Source organism: Fusarium verticillioides, chromosome 1 (assembly GCF_000149555.1).
Source record: "Fusarium verticillioides 7600 chromosome 1, whole genome shotgun sequence".
Lineage (NCBI taxonomy): Eukaryota > Fungi > Ascomycota > Sordariomycetes > Hypocreales > Nectriaceae > Fusarium > Fusarium verticillioides.
This window is the reverse complement of record NC_031675.1, coordinates 4,724,615-4,744,496: the sequence shown is the minus strand read 5'-3', so window position 1 is coordinate 4,744,496 and position 19,882 is coordinate 4,724,615. Positions and strand designations below refer to the sequence as shown.

General features: G+C 48.2%; 6 protein-coding genes across 7 annotated transcripts; 4 read left to right on the top strand and 2 right to left on the bottom strand.

Moving 5' to 3' along the window:
• Positions 1 to 103: 103 nt before the first annotated feature.
• FVEG_00521 (hypothetical protein) lies at positions 104 to 1,129 on the top strand (the record flags this gene model as incomplete). The annotated part of the gene is made up of 2 exons (XM_018887023.1): positions 104 to 539; positions 597 to 1,129. 2 exons carry the CDS (start codon positions 104 to 106, stop codon positions 1,127 to 1,129), a joined length of 969 nt encoding a protein of 322 aa, XP_018742722.1.
• Positions 1,130 to 1,670: 541 nt separating this feature from the next.
• On the top strand, positions 1,671 to 4,817 carry FVEG_00522 (hypothetical protein). The gene is made up of 2 exons (XM_018887024.1): positions 1,671 to 2,348; positions 2,403 to 4,817. The coding sequence occupies exons 1-2, from the start codon at positions 2,117 to 2,119 to the stop codon at positions 4,637 to 4,639; spliced, it is 2,469 nt and encodes an 822-aa protein (XP_018742723.1). The 5' UTR covers positions 1,671 to 2,116; the 3' UTR covers positions 4,640 to 4,817.
• A 154-nt stretch (positions 4,818 to 4,971) lies between these two features.
• On the bottom strand, positions 4,972 to 8,071 carry FVEG_00523 (hypothetical protein). Of its 2 annotated transcripts, XM_018887026.1 has the most exons (5): positions 7,731 to 8,071; positions 6,327 to 7,666; positions 5,894 to 6,279; positions 5,522 to 5,842; positions 4,972 to 5,468 (listed from the first exon to the last, which is right to left on the bottom strand). In XM_018887026.1, the coding sequence occupies exons 2-5, from the start codon at positions 7,275 to 7,277 to the stop codon at positions 5,021 to 5,023; spliced, it is 2,106 nt and encodes a 701-aa protein (XP_018742725.1). In that variant the 5' UTR covers positions 7,278 to 7,666; positions 7,731 to 8,071; the 3' UTR covers positions 4,972 to 5,020. The 2 variants fall into 2 exon arrangements, with proteins under 2 accessions (XP_018742725.1, XP_018742724.1); XM_018887025.1 differs by having other exon boundaries at positions 6,327 to 8,071.
• Positions 8,072 to 9,495: 1,424 nt separating this feature from the next.
• Positions 9,496 to 16,437, top strand: FVEG_00524 (hypothetical protein). The gene is made up of 5 exons (XM_018887027.1): positions 9,496 to 10,234; positions 10,295 to 10,951; positions 10,998 to 12,882; positions 12,932 to 14,169; positions 14,221 to 16,437. The coding sequence occupies exons 1-5, from the start codon at positions 9,920 to 9,922 to the stop codon at positions 14,776 to 14,778; spliced, it is 4,653 nt and encodes a 1,550-aa protein (XP_018742726.1). The 5' UTR covers positions 9,496 to 9,919; the 3' UTR covers positions 14,779 to 16,437.
• Positions 15,107 to 17,125, bottom strand: FVEG_00525 (arylsulfatase). Its single transcript, XM_018887028.1, has 2 exons — positions 16,540 to 17,125; positions 15,107 to 16,485 (listed from the first exon to the last, which is right to left on the bottom strand). The coding sequence occupies exons 1-2, from the start codon at positions 16,902 to 16,904 to the stop codon at positions 15,180 to 15,182; spliced, it is 1,671 nt and encodes a 556-aa protein (XP_018742727.1). The 5' UTR covers positions 16,905 to 17,125; the 3' UTR covers positions 15,107 to 15,179.
• Positions 17,126 to 17,451: 326 nt separating this feature from the next.
• On the top strand, positions 17,452 to 19,717 carry FVEG_00526 (hypothetical protein). Its single transcript, XM_018887029.1, has 5 exons — positions 17,452 to 18,214; positions 18,271 to 18,405; positions 18,453 to 18,624; positions 18,680 to 18,881; positions 18,937 to 19,717. The coding sequence occupies exons 1-5, from the start codon at positions 17,687 to 17,689 to the stop codon at positions 19,475 to 19,477; spliced, it is 1,578 nt and encodes a 525-aa protein (XP_018742728.1). The 5' UTR covers positions 17,452 to 17,686; the 3' UTR covers positions 19,478 to 19,717.
• The last annotated feature ends 165 nt before the right edge of the window (positions 19,718 to 19,882 follow it).

The following is a 19,882-nucleotide window of genomic DNA, read 5'->3' as shown; positions in this document are numbered from 1 at the left end:
TCTTCGTGATTCACGCTCTCGCTACTCTTCTCCTTTTAAGCCCTTACATTCACAACAATTCCCAACTTCTTCAACCTAAAGCATCCTCTATAAAGCACTCAAAATGGGCAGTTGCGCTCATTGTGGCAAGGCTTCAGCCGTGTGCTGCTCTCATTGCGTCGGAGCTCCAGAATACCACGACGGAGATGCTGTCGCTACCTTCTGGTGCAGCCCCGGATGCCAGGCAGCTCACGAGCCAACTCATCAAGAGTATTGCTACAACCTACAACGACGCAAAACTCTTTTACGTACGGCCGAGCTACTCAAGGCAGCACTTTTGGCGTACAAGGAGGTTGTGTACGACATTCATGTGACAAGGATTGAACATGACGAAGACAACGGAACTCTAGTCCTCACACACACCCCGAATCGAATTGAGCGCCATCCTTTCCCGAGCCACCTCACAGGTATTGAAGATCACAAACAGGCTGCTCTTTTAGTAAACCAGTGTACTATGGCGATTTCTCTCCTTGGTCCGATGGCCAGGGGTCTCTTGGCCGGTAGGTTAAGCCGTTTATTGCGATCCAGGGGTCATCCTGCTAATAGTTATGGATTAGGAATTGTTTCTCGAATGGATGTCGCCGTTGTTGAGATTCAGAATCCTCCCCTCACTATCAAATTTCACCCCCCTGATGGCATCATGACAGACCGGAAGTTCCACACCATTATTGAAGCGACGTTGGACTCATCAGGAGAACAATGGCTGATCGACGTCACAGGCTGTCAGTATGGCTTCCGGGAGATTCTGCTTCCACTCGAGAAGTACATTGCACAGAACAACTGCTCCTCATATGAGCTGTTGCAGCCTTACGGTCACACTGAAACCACCGACCAGGACGAGCTTCCCCATTCACCTCTGATCATACTCACAAGAGGGCCCAATGAACAACAGTTGGCAGACATTGAAATTGAGAAAGGTTATCGTCGACACTTCGCCGCCCTAGTTCGCGCAGTAATCAATCAAGGATTGACTCAGGGGCCCGACGCTCAATTTGCAGTCACTCTCGATGGATTGGTCCATAGAGTGATCACATACATGTCAAATTATCAACCTCGGATGGGGGCATACCAGGAGAGCATTATGCACTGAGAGCTCTCTGCTGGCTTGCTTGGGTCCAGATGGGCCTGCAGGACCACATAGATAGTTCCGATGGATGGCTGCATATAGTAAGGTAGGGAGGGGTAAGTAAGGTAGCCCAAGGCTCACTATGGAGCATTTTGGAAGGCGGTGCAACCTCGTGGATGGTAGCCTACTCCTGCACGCAACCAAGAATTGAGAGTTGATTCCTTACTCAATAAGGCGAAATGATTTACTTATTTCAAATCTTTTTCTTTCTTTCTTTTTTTTCAGTATGAGACGAGACAGCAACCTCAAGCCAAAGAGAAAAATGCCTAATATCGTCGATAAGGTCTACTGGTCCCTGGAGTGAATGACCGGGCTGTTTGATGGAGTAATGATCTGGGAGCTTACATATGTATGTCCCCTCACCTCACTACCTCACAATAGGTTCACACTACCTATGAAACCCCACACATCAAACGACAGATCCACTTTTGACCTCCAGCACTGCCTCGTAGGGCTGTGTTGCAGCTGGGATTCCCAACATCTCCATGTGTTACATCCAGGGAGTAAGAAAGTAGACAGTGATAGCGATGCCAAAATAACCTCTTCAAAGACCACACTAAGCTTAGGCAATTTGAGCAAGCTTGCCTAAACTTTCTCTCATCTGGTATTGAGGTCCTACGGTTTCCTGCCTCCCTGTAGGCTATTCCAGAACTGTGTTACACTTGCTCAAGGCAAACAGCCCGGGGCTTGGAACTAGGCGCTGCTGCCTTGACTGGTACCATAGCTAATGACAGCGGAACTCCTTGATTGGGTAGAATGTTTCTCAATTTCGTGGTAGGCCAGTCTCAGCTTACACAGCTTTGTCAATTGCTCTATAAAGCAGACAGGATGCTCACGGTTTCTTCCCTAGTCGACTTGTTCTCTTATCTTCGGGCTCTCTTGACATAACTGCTTCTTGATTCCTGTGACTTTCGTATCTCTCTATAAGCTTATTTGTTCTTTGGAATCATCATGGGTACTCCTCAGCCTCATGAACTCAACGTCGTCGAGGGCGATGACACCAGCTCCATCGTGAGCTTCGAGGACATCCCCCCTAGGTCCAGGCCGAGATATAGACATAGTCCGCCCATGGTCTCTATGCCCAGGGTGTGCCCAAAAACAGAAATCCTCAAGATCGATGGCAAAGTGCCAGACGTCCTTCATGTGGTCAAGTATCTCGGTTGGCAAAATAATGTCATAGAATGTCAGTTTTCAGCCATGTATTCTCAATGTTGATATTGAGCTAACCGTATGACAGGCCGTCAGAGCGACGCTGCTTTCAAGCATGTTCCCCCGTATGGATTCAATGGCGATATCAACGTCGTAGTCGATGACGATGCAACTGGAGATGAGAAGCCTGTTATCGAGATCATCACGAAGGTCTTACCCCGGAGCCGTTCCCCCATCCCTATCCACCGTCGGTCTCGAGGACCTCGAGACCAGGAAGACAGGCCGATTACTGAAGCATTCGAGAACATTGATTATCGCTACGACAATCTCTACCCCGATGAAGGTCAAGATCCCGAGGTTCCTGGTCCAGAAATTTCCCGTCCCTTCATGATCATTCATTCAGATCACCTTATCAATGCCCTCAAGGCCGTAGTAGCCTACTATCCTTACGTCAGCTTTGACGGCAAGCCTGTCAAGATCAATGCCCCTTACCGGGTCCTCTACCATCATAGACAGGAGCTCGCCCGTTACAAGGATAACCAACCATTGGCCCATGACACTGACTACGCCGCGACTACATCAAAGCATATTGACGTTCTCCTCAAGTTCCTTGACGATAACCTCGGCGATGAGATCCGTCGTGAGGAGCGTCGTCATCAACTTGCTACCCCAAGGGCTACCTTTGATCTTTTTTGGCTTCTGCTCAAGCCAGGTGAAGTCTTCTACGCAAAACGCTATGATATCTGGACCCCATATGTTATCAGTAGCGTCACCATTGGACAGGGAAACAACAACTCCTGTGATGTGTATAACATTAATTGCTGGATGCTTGAGTCAAACGGTACAAAAGTCAAACGCTTCATGTTCAGCTACAACCTCTCTCCTTGGCTTGGTGAGCAAGCCATCGGGAGCCTTTCCATCATCCCTGCAGCTTTTTGGCCGGAAGACCTCGAAGCCCAAGGTGGAATGGCAATGAAGGAAAAGAACATTGCTCTAGGCAAGCTCTATTGGGAGCTCTTGAAGCGGCCAACATACATGGATTACGAGGGACTTCTTGTGAATTCTGGGCCCAGCAACAGACAATGCCGTGGGCCAACCGGCTTCATGTGCGGCCGTGTCATATGTGATGCCCCCGGGTTTGATACATTTTATAATCAAGGACCCGATAACATGCGTGGAGGTCGCTACCATCGCGTCCCGGTTTACAATGAAACCGCGCCTCCCTCCAAGGACCATCTTCCCAAGGATCTCCCGCGATGTGGCTGCGATGCCTGTATGGCAAACCGCCCAAGCTATAGTACCGAAAGCCCGTATCATGGATTCGAAGATCTTGATCCTACCCAAGACTCTCCCCCAGATAGTGACCTCTTCTATCTTGTGTGCAGTAAGACTATGCCAGGATTCCTCCTTGGCGACCGCCGATGGGGTCACTTGAACATCGCCAACCTGAAGCAGCTGAAGACGGACAAGGAAGCTTTCAAGTATCTTGTTCTTGACGATGAGGTCAAGATGACTGTTAAGGCCTTGATTGGAAAGTTTGCTGCTGACTTGGGAGACGGGAAGCTGTCCCCCTGGGGCAATGACTTTGTGAAGAACAAAGGAGAAGGCCGAATCTTCTTGCTCCATGGTGCACCTGGCGTTGGAAAGACGTGCACCGCCGAATGCGTCGCCGAGCTCACCAATCGGCCTCTTATTTCACTTACCAGTGGCGATCTTAGCGTCGACTCGTTCAATGTTGAGGCCAACTTGAGCTACTTTCTTGAGCTTGGTCAACGCTATGGTGCTCTTGTCCTTCTTGACGAAGCGGATGTCTACCTCGAGCGCCGTCGCTCTAAGGATATTACCCGGAACGGCCTTGTATCTGTGTTTCTTCGGGCCCTCGAGTACTACCGCGGAGTTCTCTTCCTGACGACCAATCGTGTTCAGTCATTCGATACTGCATTCCTCAGCCGTATTCATGTCGCATTGCATTACAAGAGTCTTACTCACGAGGACTGTGAGCGCATCTGGACACATAACTTTGATCGCTTGAGTCGAGATTCAAACGGTTTGATCCATGTTTCTGGTGCGGCTCGCGACTTTGTGTGGAACAGCCATGATGTTCGTAGTCTGAAATGGAATGGGCGAGAGATCCGCAATGCCATGCAAACAGCCCTCGCTCTGGCCGAGAATGAAGCTCAAGGGGAGAATTTGGAGCGGGTTACAATCAGTGAGAAGCATCTCAGGGCAGTTGTGAAGATGAGCCGTGGATTCCGCGACTACATCAAAACCGCAGTCCCCCTTGAGGGATTCGAGAAGACTCTCAACGATTCTGACGAGGAGTGAGACGAGGAGACTCAAATTCTCTCTTTAATATGTGTGATTGTGATTTTATTCCTTTACTTGGACGATACATGCAGTCAGGCAATATGTTTCGCAGGCTCAGCGTCCATTCAGAAATCTCTTTATTAGTACTTTAGCCAGTAAAGATTTATGACCCCAGATTGAATACACGAACTTCATGATTTAAATAAAGCTTTGTGACGATAGCAAGATGTAAGAGGCGAAATGCAAATAAGTGCTATTTTCCCTACAGGGTCTTCCGTCACCTCTACCAGAGTCTGCTAAACCTAGTGATTTATTATACAAAAACTCGAGTTTACAACAAGCTATGATCATTAGTAGAGTTTTCAATTGTTAATTATACATTAAGCTATGTATTATTGTTCATACTTGTTGATACATGTGTCTCAAAATCTTGGCCATCTGTTCAACATCAACAGCATCCACTGCCCAGCGCTCCAGTGTGTGTATTGCAAGTTCAATAAGCATCTGCCACTGATCAGGAGGATGAATTCGGTGCGGATTAGAGGCAGCAGTAAGAACAATACATGCGCTTAGGAAAATCTTACGAGATATCAGCCATGTACCGCCATGACGCCCTTGGAAAGAGAGACGATGGATCATTTTGGCGCAGATATCGAGTTCTTTGAGCGCAAGGGTGTGTACTTGAGGAAAGACAGGATCATCCTGAGAACAGTGCAGCAGGTAATAAAAGATAGGGCGAAGCGTATACTCTTGCCAGAGGGATGCCCTGCCTTGAAGAGCAGATGCAAATTCCTCTTCTGGAAGTTTATCCTTTTCAAACTGAACTGCAACAGGAAGATGGTAATGCCTAAAATTCGGTGCGTCAGCTTGTATGTCACGTCAAGTCAAGTAGAAACTTACCACTGCGATATCTGTTGCTCAGATTCATGATACTGACGAATCAAGTATGTTGGGTGCTTCATCCAATACCCTTCCCCGTTTCTGTACAAAAGGTTCAAGGTCTCGTCGACCGTACGCCGGATGGATATTTCGGACAGGTAGTAGTACCACCCTCGCTCGTCGACAGAGCGTTGCGCTTCATCCTGATCGATATGCAATCCTTCGCTTCTTGGAGTCTGCCCAGTTCCAGCTAATAGGCCTTGTGGAGGTGTCGGAAGCGGCTCTGGGTATGAGAAACTCTCGAGGGCACTTGGTCGCAATCCTAGTTCAAAGACAAGCTCACTGCGAACTGATCAACACTCAACTATCGAATTTATTGGTGGAATTACTGACCTTTCTGCTCGAAAACAGGTCCAGAAGAGTCTCTGCTCTAGATGATAGTCTGCCGGGTTGTTTTGCCGAAAAGGTACCCGGGGTCTTTCACCACGCTGGCGCAGATGAATCTCCAGACGAGAACAGGCTTGTTGAACGTAGTACCACGCCCTCAACGGGCGAAAGGCAAATTTCTCGAAGATGGTCGCCAAGACAAAACACTGAATATCTTCAATAGTATTCCCAAGAAGACCCATCCTCTTTTGCGCCGCTGCATAGTATGGTTCAGCCCTGGGGCCCTGGTCGGGGTCGTCTCTTTGCTGAAGCTGCTCCCGAGTTGGCAGGACAAGATACTCATTTGGCTTTATCCAAAAGCCAGTATATTCAGCCAGAGCACATGACAAGAGCTAAAATTGTTAGATTGGTAAAATATGAAGGGAAGTGGCGGGCTTACAACGAGGCAGGATGAAGTGTCCCATTTCAGACCATTCTCTTCTGTCGTACGAGCATGCCTCATAAGTTGCTGTCCGTCCAGAACCGGATTTCGGGGATGTACATGTGCAAGAAACTTCCGGCACAGGGTGACAAATGAGGATTCATCAATGCCCTTCCCGGTACTGTTTGGTTTCTGTACACTGCTTTCTTTGTATCCCGGACTTAGTGGGAAGGAGTCGATGTGACGGGCATCACTCGGGATAATGTTGCTGAGGGCCGGCCATTGAAGCAGGGATTCACAACGTAGAGCAGCAAAAGGAAGTCGTTCAGATTCGTGCGGTTGCACTTGTGATCGCTTTTGTGTTTCGTATTGTGCACCAGCAGAGAACCTTGTCCATGGGCTGCCAGCTGCAGGTGTTTGGGGGGCTTCGGTATTAATGAGTATAGGCTCAACATCTGAGAAAGGTCGAGGTGAGTCGTTGGTTTTCTGGAGTATCTCTTTGATTTCATCTAGGCGGTCCAGTATCTGACGATTGGAAACTGCATTTTCCACCCCCTCATTTCCCATCTCGCTGTCTGCGTCTAAATAGATGCACTTGGCTCTATGTCGCACACAAAAGCCACAAGTTGGACGAACATTATCGCACTTTGTCTTACGGACACGACAGAATTGACAAGCCGTCACAGCGCGTTTCCTGCGGGTGAAGTCGGTGGTGGCCAGTCGCCGCTGTCGTTTACCCGATCCTTGGGATTGAGCATCATCGTGATCTTGACCGTCTTGGGAGGTGGGCTCTTCTGGCGAGTTGCAGTAGAAGCCTGGCGATGTTGCAAATGTGGTCGGTAACACGGTTGTTGTACTTTCTCTTCTGATGGGCGCACGAAGGTCGAATGAGTATGACATTGGGATCCGAGAGTTTGTGCCGGTCATGGTGGACGTCCATTCAATTACTGGCTCTTGACATCCATTCATTCACTCATTCATTGACGGCGGAGGCGGGGAAGAACGGACGGAAGCCCGATGTTGGAGAAGCCGAAGCGGGCAAAGGTCGTCCAGAAGCTGGGTCTTCCGGCACCAAATTTTTTGTTTCAAAATCCATTTTTGGGGTATCATTGAAGACCATAATTGCCCACGGTACAGGGTGGAAGGTTGAAGGCGTCATCGCCTTTTGCCATTGCGGCATCGTCCCATGTTATGGATGTGATAAAGAGTGGAGTTTTGGTGTTGCACTACGAGTTTGAGCTTTTGAGTATATCGATCTCGATCTTATCAAGAATACATGAGCTTGAAAATATGTGGCATGTGTTCAAAGTGAGAGAAAATTTTAGGTTGCTGCATTGTGGTGATGTAAATATACCTACCTAAGCAAGAGGAGCCAGCATCGTCAGTGTGCATATTCGTAGACCTGCCCGTGGTGTTTCTTACAAGTTAACATATCCGTATTGTCTCACATCGGGTAGGATGAACTTATGAAAATTGTCCAAAAATAAAACTTAGAAATGTAATTTAGATACAGCGACTGTGAAATCAGAATAAAGTGTGTATTCTTCTGGGAGATAATAGATAAAGCCTTTGACGGTCCCCTCACATACAGTGACATAACCCACTGTCGATTGGAAAAGGACTGTTAGGTACACCATACCTAGTCAAGCCGTTGCAGAGTACCTAACCTCATATAGACGGTTCGTGTGAAGTTTGGTGGTCGCCTGGCTGATCCCTACAGTTCGTAGCCAAGCAGTATGTATCATATCAACACCCATTCAGAGTACATAGTTCTCGGCGACGTGACTCATCAACCCAAACTTGGATGGTCTCCTGAGACATGCATTATTGGTTGGCGCAGGATGCAGAAAGCACCCCTTCGAACCAGATCTAAGACATATACCTACCAAGTCAATAGTAAGAAAACATCTGGAGTCTGGAACCATCGGGCATTTGACAAAACATTGGAGTGAGACGTCGGGATCAAATATCCCGAAAATACGGCATTATCCATCGCTATGCCAGGATCATGCCCTTGACAATTGCAGCAGTTTGAGATAACTTCCGATTAGTACAACAAGGATCACAGCAGATGCTGTCAAGTTGTTGATCATGAATTTTGGCAATGGTCAGTCTTCTACTCCGTATGCAGCATCTAAACAGTCTCAAGAGAGTCTATCCATTGCAGCTGTTGGTATCCGATCTTGCCCGCTCTGAGATCGCATATACTGACTGGCTTTCTCGGTAGATTAAAAAAAAAAAAAGGGTTTCTACAATATCCGATCCAGTTTAATTCAATTGTATCTCTACTTGTCTGAGGCAGCCCGATGGGATGGATAAGACGGGATAGTATTGCCCGCTCGTTGAAGGTCCTTCCATAAACGGTTCGCCGGGTCCACCTTCCAGATGCCCACTGAATTTAGCGATCTCCGCACGGGCCAAACGTCCCGGGAACGGCATTCCCAACCCGCCGGGTGGACTTTTTGACTCCGTATTACACCACGCTCAGGGCAGTTTCTTCAATTATTGCCAACTACGATCCGAAAACATACTACTTTCAACAGAAATTTCAAGGCAGCTGCGTATAGGAAATCATACTGCCTGGAACTGAAATCCAGAGCCCGAGGCATCAATTCTACTGCCTACCTGCGGACACAACCTCACCAGATCCTTGTCATCAAATCTATCGTTCAAGAAGGTTGCTGATCGTGCTGGACCTTGTCAGTCTCCGCTAACTACACGAATGGTTTGTGGTGTTGATTGGCGGGCTCGAAAAGACCCTGCATTGTCACCTCTAGTGGCTGACGAGCGGTGACAGAACGATGCCGGCCTCATTTTGCTTAACGCAAGAGACACAAAGGAGGAGGCTTGTCAAAAGATCTTGCGCGAGAGCCCCGTAACCCCGGTGCCGGGTGATATGAAGTATTCTGTACTAGGAAGTACACTTGATAGCCGGATCCCGTTGATACCACACTATGGCATTCACGTTCTGCACATCATACCTTGCATTAGAAACGAACTATACTCTTTATGGATCGTTGATGCCTCGCCGTGAAGAGTCATGGGCAACCTGATATCAAAGGAACTTTTTTCAATTCTGCTAGGTTCCCAACAACGGACCTTTGTAGGATATCTCGCAATCACATCCTTGCCCCTCTACCAACCCCCCCCCCCCCCCCAGACTATTTTCTCTCAACCCTGTTCGAGCAGTTCCTCGAAGCACTAAGACTATACTCGATCCAAAAACCGCACTTCTTGATTATCTAACCGAATCTTTCTGACGTTGACTCAACCCACTCACCACGGAGTTGAAGGGTCCCCGTCTTTTTTTTTACAAATCCTTGAAGCGGCATCAGCCAGCTTACATGCGTAAGGCGTGACTGATTTCGAATCTTTTTAAAAACCTGTGCTGGATCCTTGTCTATCTCTCCCTCCTTTTCCCTCGTTATTTCGGAGCACGTCAAATGTATAGACTGTTTCTAGCCTGGCCCTTTTAAGATTTTACAACTCGACTGAGTATAACCACCAGAAACAACGACAACAGAGGGTGGCGACAAAGATTATATTCTGGCGTTCTTTGCCATTGTTTTTCACGACTCTTCTTCAGCAAATCTGCTCAGAAAGGCTCAATCATGAGTGTACCCAATAACGTCGATGTGATTTTGACTGGCACAGGCCTTGTTGTTGTAGCATCAGCCACTACGCCTGCTCTAGCCACCGCCGTCACCCAACTACGGAAGCGTGCTGCACGGGACAACTTCTATGAGGATGCCGATGGCAAGAGTACGCCTGAAAGCTTGGCCGCTTTTTCGAACCGTCTTCCCAAAGTTTCCATCCTTGCCCTGTCCGCCGTTGGTCTTGGAACATCAATTGCAATTTCAGTACTTCACTCGCTCTCGCAGTCAGATTCGCTCTTGCTCAAGAATTGGCTCATTGCTGGGGCATGGGTGAGTATTTTGGAATGGAATGGCAATATGCAATGGTCACTGACGTTCTTCTCTAAATAGGCTCTTATTCTTCTCCATGCCATCTCCTTGAGTGCCCATCATGCGCCTGTAAAGGTCCACGATCTTGGCCTGTGGCTTTTTGGGTCTTCTCTCATCGTTGCCACCATTACTGTGCCCCAATTGATTAAGGAGGCTCAGTTTTTCACTCGAAACAACACAGTGGCTCTTGTTCTTCGTGCTGTGAATGTTGGTGCAGTCGTCCTTCTCTGCCTCTCCAGTGTGCTACTCCCACGCCGACCTGATGTATTCTTCAAAGGCAAAAAGGTCGACGAGCAATGGACTGTTTCTGCCTTCAGCCGCTACACGTGGTCCTGGGTTGACCCCCTCCTTTCTTTTGCGGTCAAAAAGAACGATCTGGATGCCAGCGACGTTCCTCATGTAGACCGGACGCTGAGAGCTGCTGATTTGAAAGAGGACTGGCTCGCATCGAAACCTCAAGGCAGTCTCTTCCGCTCCCTGTTTTGGGCATACAAAGGCTCCTTTATGGTACAGCTCTCCCTTACTGTATTCCGAAACATCCTGGCCTTGTTACCTTTCTGGACCATGTTGCGTGTGATCAACATTCTCGAACAGCGCGATGTAGGACTGTCCGGAGCATCCAACTTTGAGCTCTGGATTTTGATTTTTGCGATGGCTGGCTTTAATCTCTTAGATGCCGTAAGTACTTCATATAAACTTGTTCCCTTATACTGATGTGTCAAAGTGGGTTGAAGGATGGGTATTCTGGTACTCCTTTGCGAGCATTGCTCTCCCTATCCGTTCGCAACTGTCGACACTGATCTTCGAAAAATCGCTTCGACGCAAGAACGTCAAGTCCGCGGATAAGTCGAAAGAGTCGGATGAGCCACAGGGCCACGCAGAAGACAAGGAGAATGAAGAAGATGCAGATGACGGCTCAAGTGTATTGAAGTCTAGACAGGCAATCGTCAACCTTGTTGGTGTCGATGCGTTGCGAATCTCGAACTTCACGGGTTTCCAGTTCCTGATTATTAACAGTGTCTTCAAGCTCCTATTTTTCTCTTTTTTTCTGGTTCGCCTGATTGGATGGATCCCTTTCACAGCTGGTTTGGTAGCCTGGGGTCTTACTCTTCCCGCCAATACCTACTTCTCTCGAGAATTGCTATCCAGATCGGATAAGTTGATGAAGCTCCGTGATGAGAAGTTAGCTGTGGTCAACGAAGCTCTTCTTGGAATGAGACAGATCAAGTTCGCCGCCCTGGAGAGTCGCTGGGAAAAGCGCATCTTGGCTATGCGAGAGAGGGAACTGAAGACATTATGGGGACTTTTTGTTGTTGATACCGGTCTCTTTGGATGCTGGGTCGTCAGCCCCATTTTACTTGCTGCGACATCTCTTGCTGTCTATGCTGTTATGAACGGTCAACTTTTGCCTTCTGTTGCCTTCGTTAGCATTGGAATTTTCAAGGCTTTGGAAGTCTCGCTTGGTGTATTGCCGGAACTCATCACGATGGGAGTTGACACGTTTGTCTCCTTGAAGCGAATTCAAACATATCTCAATGGCCCCGAGATGAAGAACACACTTTCCGAAGGCACAGATGTGGCCTTCGAAGACGCGTCCATTGCCTGGCCCGAAGATGACGAGACACCTGACGAGGATAGGTTCATCCTGAGGAGTCTGAACATAAGATTCCCTGCTGGCGAACTTTCAGTGATTTCTGGAAAGACAGGTACAGGGAAGAGTTTACTTCTTTCTGCCATTCTTGGTGAAACTGATGTATTGGAGGGTTCTGTTTATGTGCCTAACACTGTTGCCCCGGAAGACCGTCGCGATGCCCAAGCCAACCTCGGCGACTGGATTATTCCCGGATCTATTGCTTATGTTAGCCAAACTCCTTGGCTCGAGAGCGCATCTCTACGTGATAACATCTTATTTGGACTCCCTTTTATCGAGGAACGCTACAACCAGGTCGTTGATGTGTGCGCTCTTAAGAAGGATCTGCAGATTTTGACAGATGGCGACAAGACGGAGCTCGGTGCAAACGGCATCAATCTGTCTGGCGGTCAGAAATGGCGTGTCACGTTAGCGCGGGCTATTTATTCACGAGCCGATATCTTGGTGATGGACGACGTCTTTAGTGCTGTCGATGCACATGTCGGCCGCCATATCTTTGAGAAGTGTGTCACGGGCGATATTTGCAAGGGACGTACTCGAATCCTAGTCACTCACCACGTTGCTTTAGTGCAGTCGAAGGCCAAGTATATAGTAGAGCTTGGTGAAGGTGTTGCTCTGCATGCTGGTTTGATTTCTGACTTTATCAAGGATGGGACCCTGGAGGAGATTTGCCAGCACGAAGAGACTGCGCAACAAGCTTCTGAAGATGAGACGACTGATTCCTCAACGGCTGTCAACTCCGAGGAAGCTTCCATCACAGACCCAGCCGAGAATAATGAGAATAATGCGCTGCAGAAAGTACCGTCCAAGAACGCTAAGCAGTTCATACAGGAAGAAGTTCGGGAAAGGGGTGTCGTTAAGAAGCATGTCTATCTGACCTATCTGCAAGATAGTGGCGGCGTTGTCCTTTGGAGCATTTGTGCACTTGTTTTTCTTGGATATGAAGTTGGCATTCTTGGTGAGCATTATAAATCTATGGTCAAGTTTACTGCTAACATTGATATCAGGTCGAGCATGGTGGCTCCGAATTTGGACTGGTGATGTCGACGAAAGTATTTCAGTTGGCAGCATCCAGCAGCAACATGGTCACGCCTCAGTATTCTCTCTTCAACATTTCCCGTACTCCTCCGCGCCCGAGTTCAGGGATAGTAGGACTCACTATGATTTGAAGTACTACTTATGGATCTACATTGCCATCTCCAGTGCTACTGCAATTGTTGGCACATTCAGGTTCTTCTGGGCCTATTTCCTTGCTATCAAAGCGAGCCGATCACTCTTTGAAAAGATGCTGTTTACTGTCCTGCATACTCCTCTGAGATGGCTCGACACTGTTCCCGTCGGCAGAATTCTAAATCGATTCTCGTCCGACTTCAATATCATCGATAACCGTATCACTATGGACTGGACTCAGTTCATCTCCAACTTGCTATCCCTGGTCGGTGTCTGCGTGGCCGCCTTCTTCGCGTCCGGTATCGTGATCCCCTTGGCTATAGTTCTACTGGGACTTGGTATTCTACTGGGTAATAGATATCTTTATGGCGCACGACCACTAAAACGACTCGAGAGTAACTGCAAGTCCCCAGTCTTCGAGCTCTTCAACGCAGCCCTTGCGGGTGTGTCGACAATCCGAGGCTACAAGAAGACACAGGTCTATATTAACAGGATGTATGAGAAGCTTGATTCGTGGAGCATCATCACCTCTTACATGTGGCTTGTGAACCGCTGGATGGGTCTACGGATGGGTCTTATTGGTACATTATTCTCGACTATCGTCGGGATAATTGTTATTGTGAGCCCTAATATGGACGCTGCCTTGGCTGGCTTCACCTTGTCTTTTGCCATGGATTTTGCCGAGAGTATCCTCTGGACCATTCGAAACTATGCTGGTATGGAGCTGAATATGAACTCAACCGAACGAGTTGTCGAATATACCGAACTTGAGACCGAGTCGCTTGAGGGAGAGAAGCCTTCTGCCGCGTGGCCTACTTCCGGAACTATGGAGATCAAGGATCTCGAGGTTTCATACGCTCCTGACCTTCCACCAGTACTCAAGGGAATCTCCTTTGACGTCAAGAATAACGAAAGAGTCGGTGTTGTGGGGCGTACAGGTGCTGGAAAGTCGTCTCTGACTCTGGCCTTGTTCCGATTTTTGGAGGCCCGTTCTGGTAGCGTCACTATCGATGGCCTGGACATTTCCAAAATTGACCTGCATAGCTTGCGATCTCGCCTAGCCATCATTCCTCAGGTATGTATATTCGCTTTTGGTTTTACTACATACAGACTGACATCTTCTCAGGATCCTGTCCTTTTTTCGGGAACAATCAGATCCAACCTTGACCCATTTGAGGACAATACAGATGATGAGCTTCGCGAGTCACTGGGCCGCGTCCATCTTGTCGACTCACAGCCAGTTACACCCACTAACGAGCCAGCCTCTGCGGCGACCTCGACACTTGCTGCCAAGAATACAAACATATTCCGAGATCTATCAAGCCCAATCTCTGAGTCTGGCGGCAACCTATCTCAGGGTCAACGACAACTTCTCTGTCTGGCTCGTGCCATTGTGGCACGGCCTAAGATCATGGTACTAGACGAGGCCACTTCCGCCGTCGACATGGCTACCGATGCCCTTATCCAGCGCAGCATTCGAGAGGAGTTTACAGACAGCACACTCATCGTCATTGCACATCGTCTGAGCACCATCGCTGACTTTGATCGCATCCTAGTCCTTTCAGACGGTCAGGTTGCAGAGTTTGGGACTCCCAAGGAGCTTTGGCAACAAGAGGGTGTGTTTCGTGACATGTGTGAGAGCAGTGGAGAGAAGGAAAAGCTGAAACAAACGATATTTGGCTAGATGATGAAGAAATTTTAGGACCTCGATTATAAACAATAAAAGTACTGAATTTCGCATAACCTTAGTATGCCTTTAGATTGGTTATCTTTTGCCCCTTGGTTTAAGAACAAGTGTTTTCTTGTTCCCCGAGGCAAGGGTATCAGTAGAGAAACTTCCCGATATTTGAATCGCGAATTTCGAGTCGAGGCATTAGCAAGGAAGATCATTTACGCCAAGAAACATTTCTTTTCACTTTAGAGTGTATGGCTCAGCGTCACAAGTTTAACTCGGAACAATCGTCCAGAAGGACATAGGGATCAACAAAAGAGCATGGAAGCATATGCACAAGTCGAAAACAAATAACTGCGAAATTTGATTTTAGTACTAATCCTCGAATCAAGTAGCTGATATTTGTTCAAGTCCTAGATCTTGGTGACACCGAATTCATGCCCTGGGTCAAACATTCCTGTTTCTGAATAGTAGATCTCCCATAAATTAATCAGGCGGTCCATAATATCTGGGTTGCTGTCAGCGAGATCGTGCAACTCGCCTGGATCGTTCTTCAAGTTGTACAGCTCCCATTTGTCTTTTCCTCTTGGTGCGGTCATGTACAAAGCCTTCCAGTGACCCTCCCTGATGGCTCGAAGACCGAACAGCTCCCAACCAGTGATCTCCTTTTCCTCGTCATGAAAAGCTGGAGATTGGTCTTCAAGATGTAACACCCATGAGGATCCCCTCACGGGGAATACTTCTCTGCCTCGGAATTTGCTTCCTGGTAAGGGGATGCCCGCCAAGTCAAGGACTGTCGGTAGAATATCCATGACCGTACAGAATGAGTCGGTGTGCGATCCGCCAGCCTTGGAGAAAGGAGGATATCGAACAAGGCATGGACATCTAATACCGCCTTCAGTGATCCAAGTTTTGAAACCTCTAGAGGGCGCCATTGACGCGCATGCCCATTCAGGACCATACCAGATATATGAGTCTGCCATTCCCATGTTATCAATCGAGTTATCGTAGTATTTGTTGATGATCTTTGGGACACTTCCAACACTGCCCATCATGGGAACAGCTTCGAGCATAGCCCCTTCGGCTCCGTTGTCTGACATGAAGAGGACAAAGGTGTTGTCTAACTCATCAATAGAGTCGAGATAGTCTACCACGCGGCCGACATTGACGTCTATGAGATCTACCATAGCGGCATAGACTTCCATTTTCCTCGCCGACTCAGCCTTCTCCATGGGTGACATCTTATCCCAAAGTTCGACTGTCACGGGTGCTGGTTCTGTGTCTTCAGAGATGAGTCCCAGTTTAACGAGATTCGCCAACCTTCGTTTGCGCAAGGCTGCTGGTCCATCGTCGTAGATACCCCTATATTTCTCGATTGTCTCGCGGGGCGCCTGTAGAGGCCAATGAGGTGCAGTGAAAGGTAGATACGCAAAGAATGGTTGTTCAGTGTCTTTGCGATCTTTTAGGAAATCAATCAATTTTTCGGAAAAGGTAGTTGTCGAGTAAAAGTCGTCGGGGATATCTTTTGGGTTTTTCCGATCTAAGAATCTGTCGTCTTGCATCCAGAACTTGCCGGCGTTCATGGGTGTGAAGAACCCGTGAGCTGGGTCGTCGAGTTGTGGTTCATAGTTGTAGTGATTACAGCAGCCTGATAAGAAGACATAACTGTTGTCAAACCCCCTCCCGTGAGGGGATGTCTCGTTCGTCGTTCCGAGGTGCCTGGCGATAACATTTAGTAATGGTTTTGAGGCTGCCGAGTCGCTCTCAACCTACCATTTTCCAGACATAATTGTATGATAACCAGCATCTTGGAGAATCTCACTAAGCGCAGCAACGCGGAAGTTGAGGTATCCCTCATAGCCAGGCCTGTTTTTGTACTTATCCATAAACCTCGCCATGTGCTCGGTCATCTGGCCCAGGCCTGCAATGTGGTTGTCCGTTCCAGAGAACAGCATGCTCCTAGTTGGAGAGCATGCTGAAGCCGTATGGAAATTGGTCAGTCGCACACCAGTCTGCGAGAGGTGGTCGAGATTTGGAGTCGCTATCTCAGAGCCAAAGCATCCAAGGTCACTGTAGCCCAGGTCATCGGCGACGATGACGAGAAAGTTGGGTCGCTTGTGGGTTGGAATGGAACCCATTATTGAGATAGATTGTGAGGTTGACAAGACAGCCGCGGTAGAGCAACAGAGAGGATTTTTGGGTAATTATCGACATTTGGTTTCTCAATCAGGGGTTATCTACTTTTATTGACTGTTTATGGAGAGTTCATCGGAGTGTGGAGTTGACAGGATCAGCTATACACACTTGATAATGGAGGGTGCTTGAGGTCCACTTAAGGCCGTCTATCCGCGTCTTCTCCGTCCATACATCCCATTGGGATGTACGAGGATGTATCCAGCTTTATAAATGCTTAAATAGGAATATGCCACAACCAGCATAGGCTGGACATACAGTATCAGCCACTGGCCTAAATGAGAGGAGTCCCAGAGGCCCTCAGCACTGAACGGCCCCACTCCGAACGTCTTCCGTCTCCGTCTTTACCCGTCATCTCCGTCCCGGCATAGACGGGACCGCCTCTCCGCGTCGCCAAAACAACCTATCGAACTCCGAAATGCGGGGAACCTCTAGCACGCCATTGACTTTACCAGAGATGGGCGACTATCGAGTTCCGGGTTCATTTAACCGAAGCTGAGACCACAGCCATACCTCCGGAAAACACTTACACTCGTCAATGATGCCCGTCCAACATCAAGGATACTGTACAAAGCCATGTTCCATTCGCGTCCTAGATCATCTCGCGTGATCGAAACCAGTTCTGGCGACAAGAAGCTTCAGTCTATGGCCACAATCGGCCGTCATGTATAAATACGAGCATGTATAGTCTTTGGAAACCAAGAGTTGCATCCAGGCCAACAACTTGATGATCCGAGATTCTGAGCAACAAGCAAGCATGGCCCCTCCTAAACGCACTCGCGGGCTCCTTGCCTGCTTCAATGGCCGCCTCATCTATGCTTGTGGCATGATTGCCTTGTCGCAGCTCAACTTCGGCATGGACCAGGCTGCCTTCAGTAACACTCAGGCAATGCCTTTCTTCAAGAGACAGTTCGGAACCTTTGATCAAACCACTGGTACATACGTTCTCGAGACGGTCTTCCTCTCCCTCTTGAACAGCATCCAATTTATTGGCTTTGTGTTTGGTCTCGTTCTTGGTAACCTCTTCAGCCGTCGCTTTGGCCGCCGTCTGGCAATGTTTCTCATGTGTTTCTGGGCTTTGATATCCGGAGTCATCTTGATTACGTCCAAGACCCCGACTCAAGCAATCACTGGTCGTACTATCACATATATTTACATCGGAATGGAACTCGCCTTAGTCCCTGTTTTACAGTCAGAGCTTGTTCCCGCAGAGGCTCGCGGCTTTGTCGTTGGTACTTATCAGTCTGGTCTTTTGGTTCGTCTGAGACCCTTTTCCTTCCTGGTGTTTCATTTCTCTAATGTCTCATCTAGTTTGGTAGCCTTATCATGTCTATTATCTGCCGAGGTACCAGCGAAATCAAGGGACATGCTTCCTGGAGGATCCCCTATGGCCTTTTCTTCGTGATTCCTTCTATCCTCGCGGTGGCTGTGTGGTGGATCCCCGAGGTATGAGAACTACCATGATGGCTACCGGATTTCTCTAATTCTTCCAGTCTCCCCGTTGGCTATTGACCCGAGATCGCCAGGATGATGCTCTCAAGTCCCTCCGACTGCTTCGACAAGGGGCATATACCGACGACGAGATCGAGCATGAATTTCGAGAGATGCAGAATGCTCTCAATAATACTGTTAAAAGGGGTAGTTTCATAGATATGTGGCGAGGGAGTAAGCTAACTCCAACTACCAATTCCAGGGATATGACATTTACTGACGACCTCAGCGAATCTCAAGCGAACTTTGATCACAGTCGGCGTCAACATTTTTCTTCAACTCACGGGTCAGAACTTTGCTTCCAAATATGGCACAATCTTTATCCAAAGTTTGAAATCGGTGAACCCTTTTGTTATGTCATGCATCAACTCTGCGCTTAATATTGTGGCCGTCTTCTTGACACAGTTCTTGTCCGATAAGACGGGACGAGTGTTAGTATTGCCCGAGTGTTCACATGTAACAACACCAGCTGACGTGATTCGATAGTCCCTTGATGGTAGCTGGAGCAGTCCTTCAGACAGCCAGTCTTATGACCATGGGTGGGCTCGGAACTGTGAAGAATCCCTCGCAGAGCATTCGGTCTGCTATCGTTGCGACCGTCACCCTCTTCGGCATCGGATTTTCCCTAGGATGGGCACCTCTCTCACACGTTGTAGCCGCAGAGATCCCCACGACCGGTCTACGCGATCTCACATATGCTGTGGGAGCGGTCTTCAACATTGTCATTCAGTGGGCTGTTGCTTTTAGTATTCCCTACCTCATTGACCAATCGCATGCTGGCCTTGGGTCTAAAGTCGGCTTCATATTCGGAGTGACTTCGTTCATGGCGACATTATTCTCGTGGTTCTGTATTCCTGAATGTGGAGGTAAGACTTTGGAAGAAATCGATGAGCTGTTCGCTCGAGGCGTTCCTATTCGCAAGTTTCGCACATTCAAAGTTTCATTGGATGCAGAAGCCTCGGATGGTGGTGATGAGCTCGCGAAACCCGGTAAGGGCAATGTGTCAGAGACAACACATACTCTTTAGGGTTCGGCGTCGATGAAGGCTAGATAAAGTCACAGACATCCTCAACAATGGGCAAAGTCAGGAGGGGTATGGCCGGTGGATGCACCCAGGGCAAGTTTCTATGAGAGCCAAATTCACAAGTCAACTCAAATCAATAATTTTATTTTTCTTGACTATAAGTAGCATAAGGGGGAAACCATTTACTCCATAGCATGAAGCAGTCATCCTCGTTTTTGGCCAATCTTATGCGCTGTGCAAAGGCTAACTAACTACGGAGTGCCTTGCCTGTCTTAGTGAATATAGGATGGAATACTGCTGGTGACTCGCGGATAAAGGCATCTGGCTACTAAGGTGGCTGGTTGGCTTATTAGGCAGATACCGATGTTACACTCATCAAGCAGGCCGCTGCTGTGTTTCTAGATGCCG

Coding starts and splice junctions, on each gene's coding strand:
- FVEG_00522 (XM_018887024.1), top strand. CDS start 2,117: ATGGGTACTCCTCAGCCTCATGAACTCAACGTCGTCGAGGGCGATGAC. Junction 2,349..2,402: donor GCAAAATAATGTCATAGAAT/GTCAGTTTTCAG, acceptor ACCGTATGACAG/GCCGTCAGAGCGACGCTGCT.
- FVEG_00523 (XM_018887025.1), bottom strand. CDS start 7,277: ATGAATGGATGTCAAGAGCCAGTAATTGAATGGACGTCCACCATGACC. Junction 6,280..6,326: donor ACACTTCATCCTGCCTCGTT/GTAAGCCCGCCA, acceptor TAACAATTTTAG/CTCTTGTCATGTGCTCTGGC. Junction 5,469..5,521: donor GAGCAACAGATATCGCAGTG/GTAAGTTTCTAC, acceptor ACCGAATTTTAG/GCATTACCATCTTCCTGTTG.
- FVEG_00524 (XM_018887027.1), top strand. CDS start 9,920: ATGAGTGTACCCAATAACGTCGATGTGATTTTGACTGGCACAGGCCTT. Junction 10,235..10,294: donor GGCTCATTGCTGGGGCATGG/GTGAGTATTTTG, acceptor TTCTCTAAATAG/GCTCTTATTCTTCTCCATGC. Junction 12,883..12,931: donor ATATGAAGTTGGCATTCTTG/GTGAGCATTATA, acceptor CATTGATATCAG/GTCGAGCATGGTGGCTCCGA.
- FVEG_00525 (XM_018887028.1), bottom strand. CDS start 16,904: ATGGGTTCCATTCCAACCCACAAGCGACCCAACTTTCTCGTCATCGTC. Junction 16,486..16,539: donor ACAATTATGTCTGGAAAATG/GTAGGTTGAGAG, acceptor TGTTATCGCCAG/GCACCTCGGAACGACGAACG.
- FVEG_00526 (XM_018887029.1), top strand. CDS start 17,687: ATGATCCGAGATTCTGAGCAACAAGCAAGCATGGCCCCTCCTAAACGC. Junction 18,406..18,452: donor CTGTGTGGTGGATCCCCGAG/GTATGAGAACTA, acceptor TAATTCTTCCAG/TCTCCCCGTTGGCTATTGAC. Junction 18,882..18,936: donor TCCGATAAGACGGGACGAGT/GTTAGTATTGCC, acceptor GTGATTCGATAG/TCCCTTGATGGTAGCTGGAG.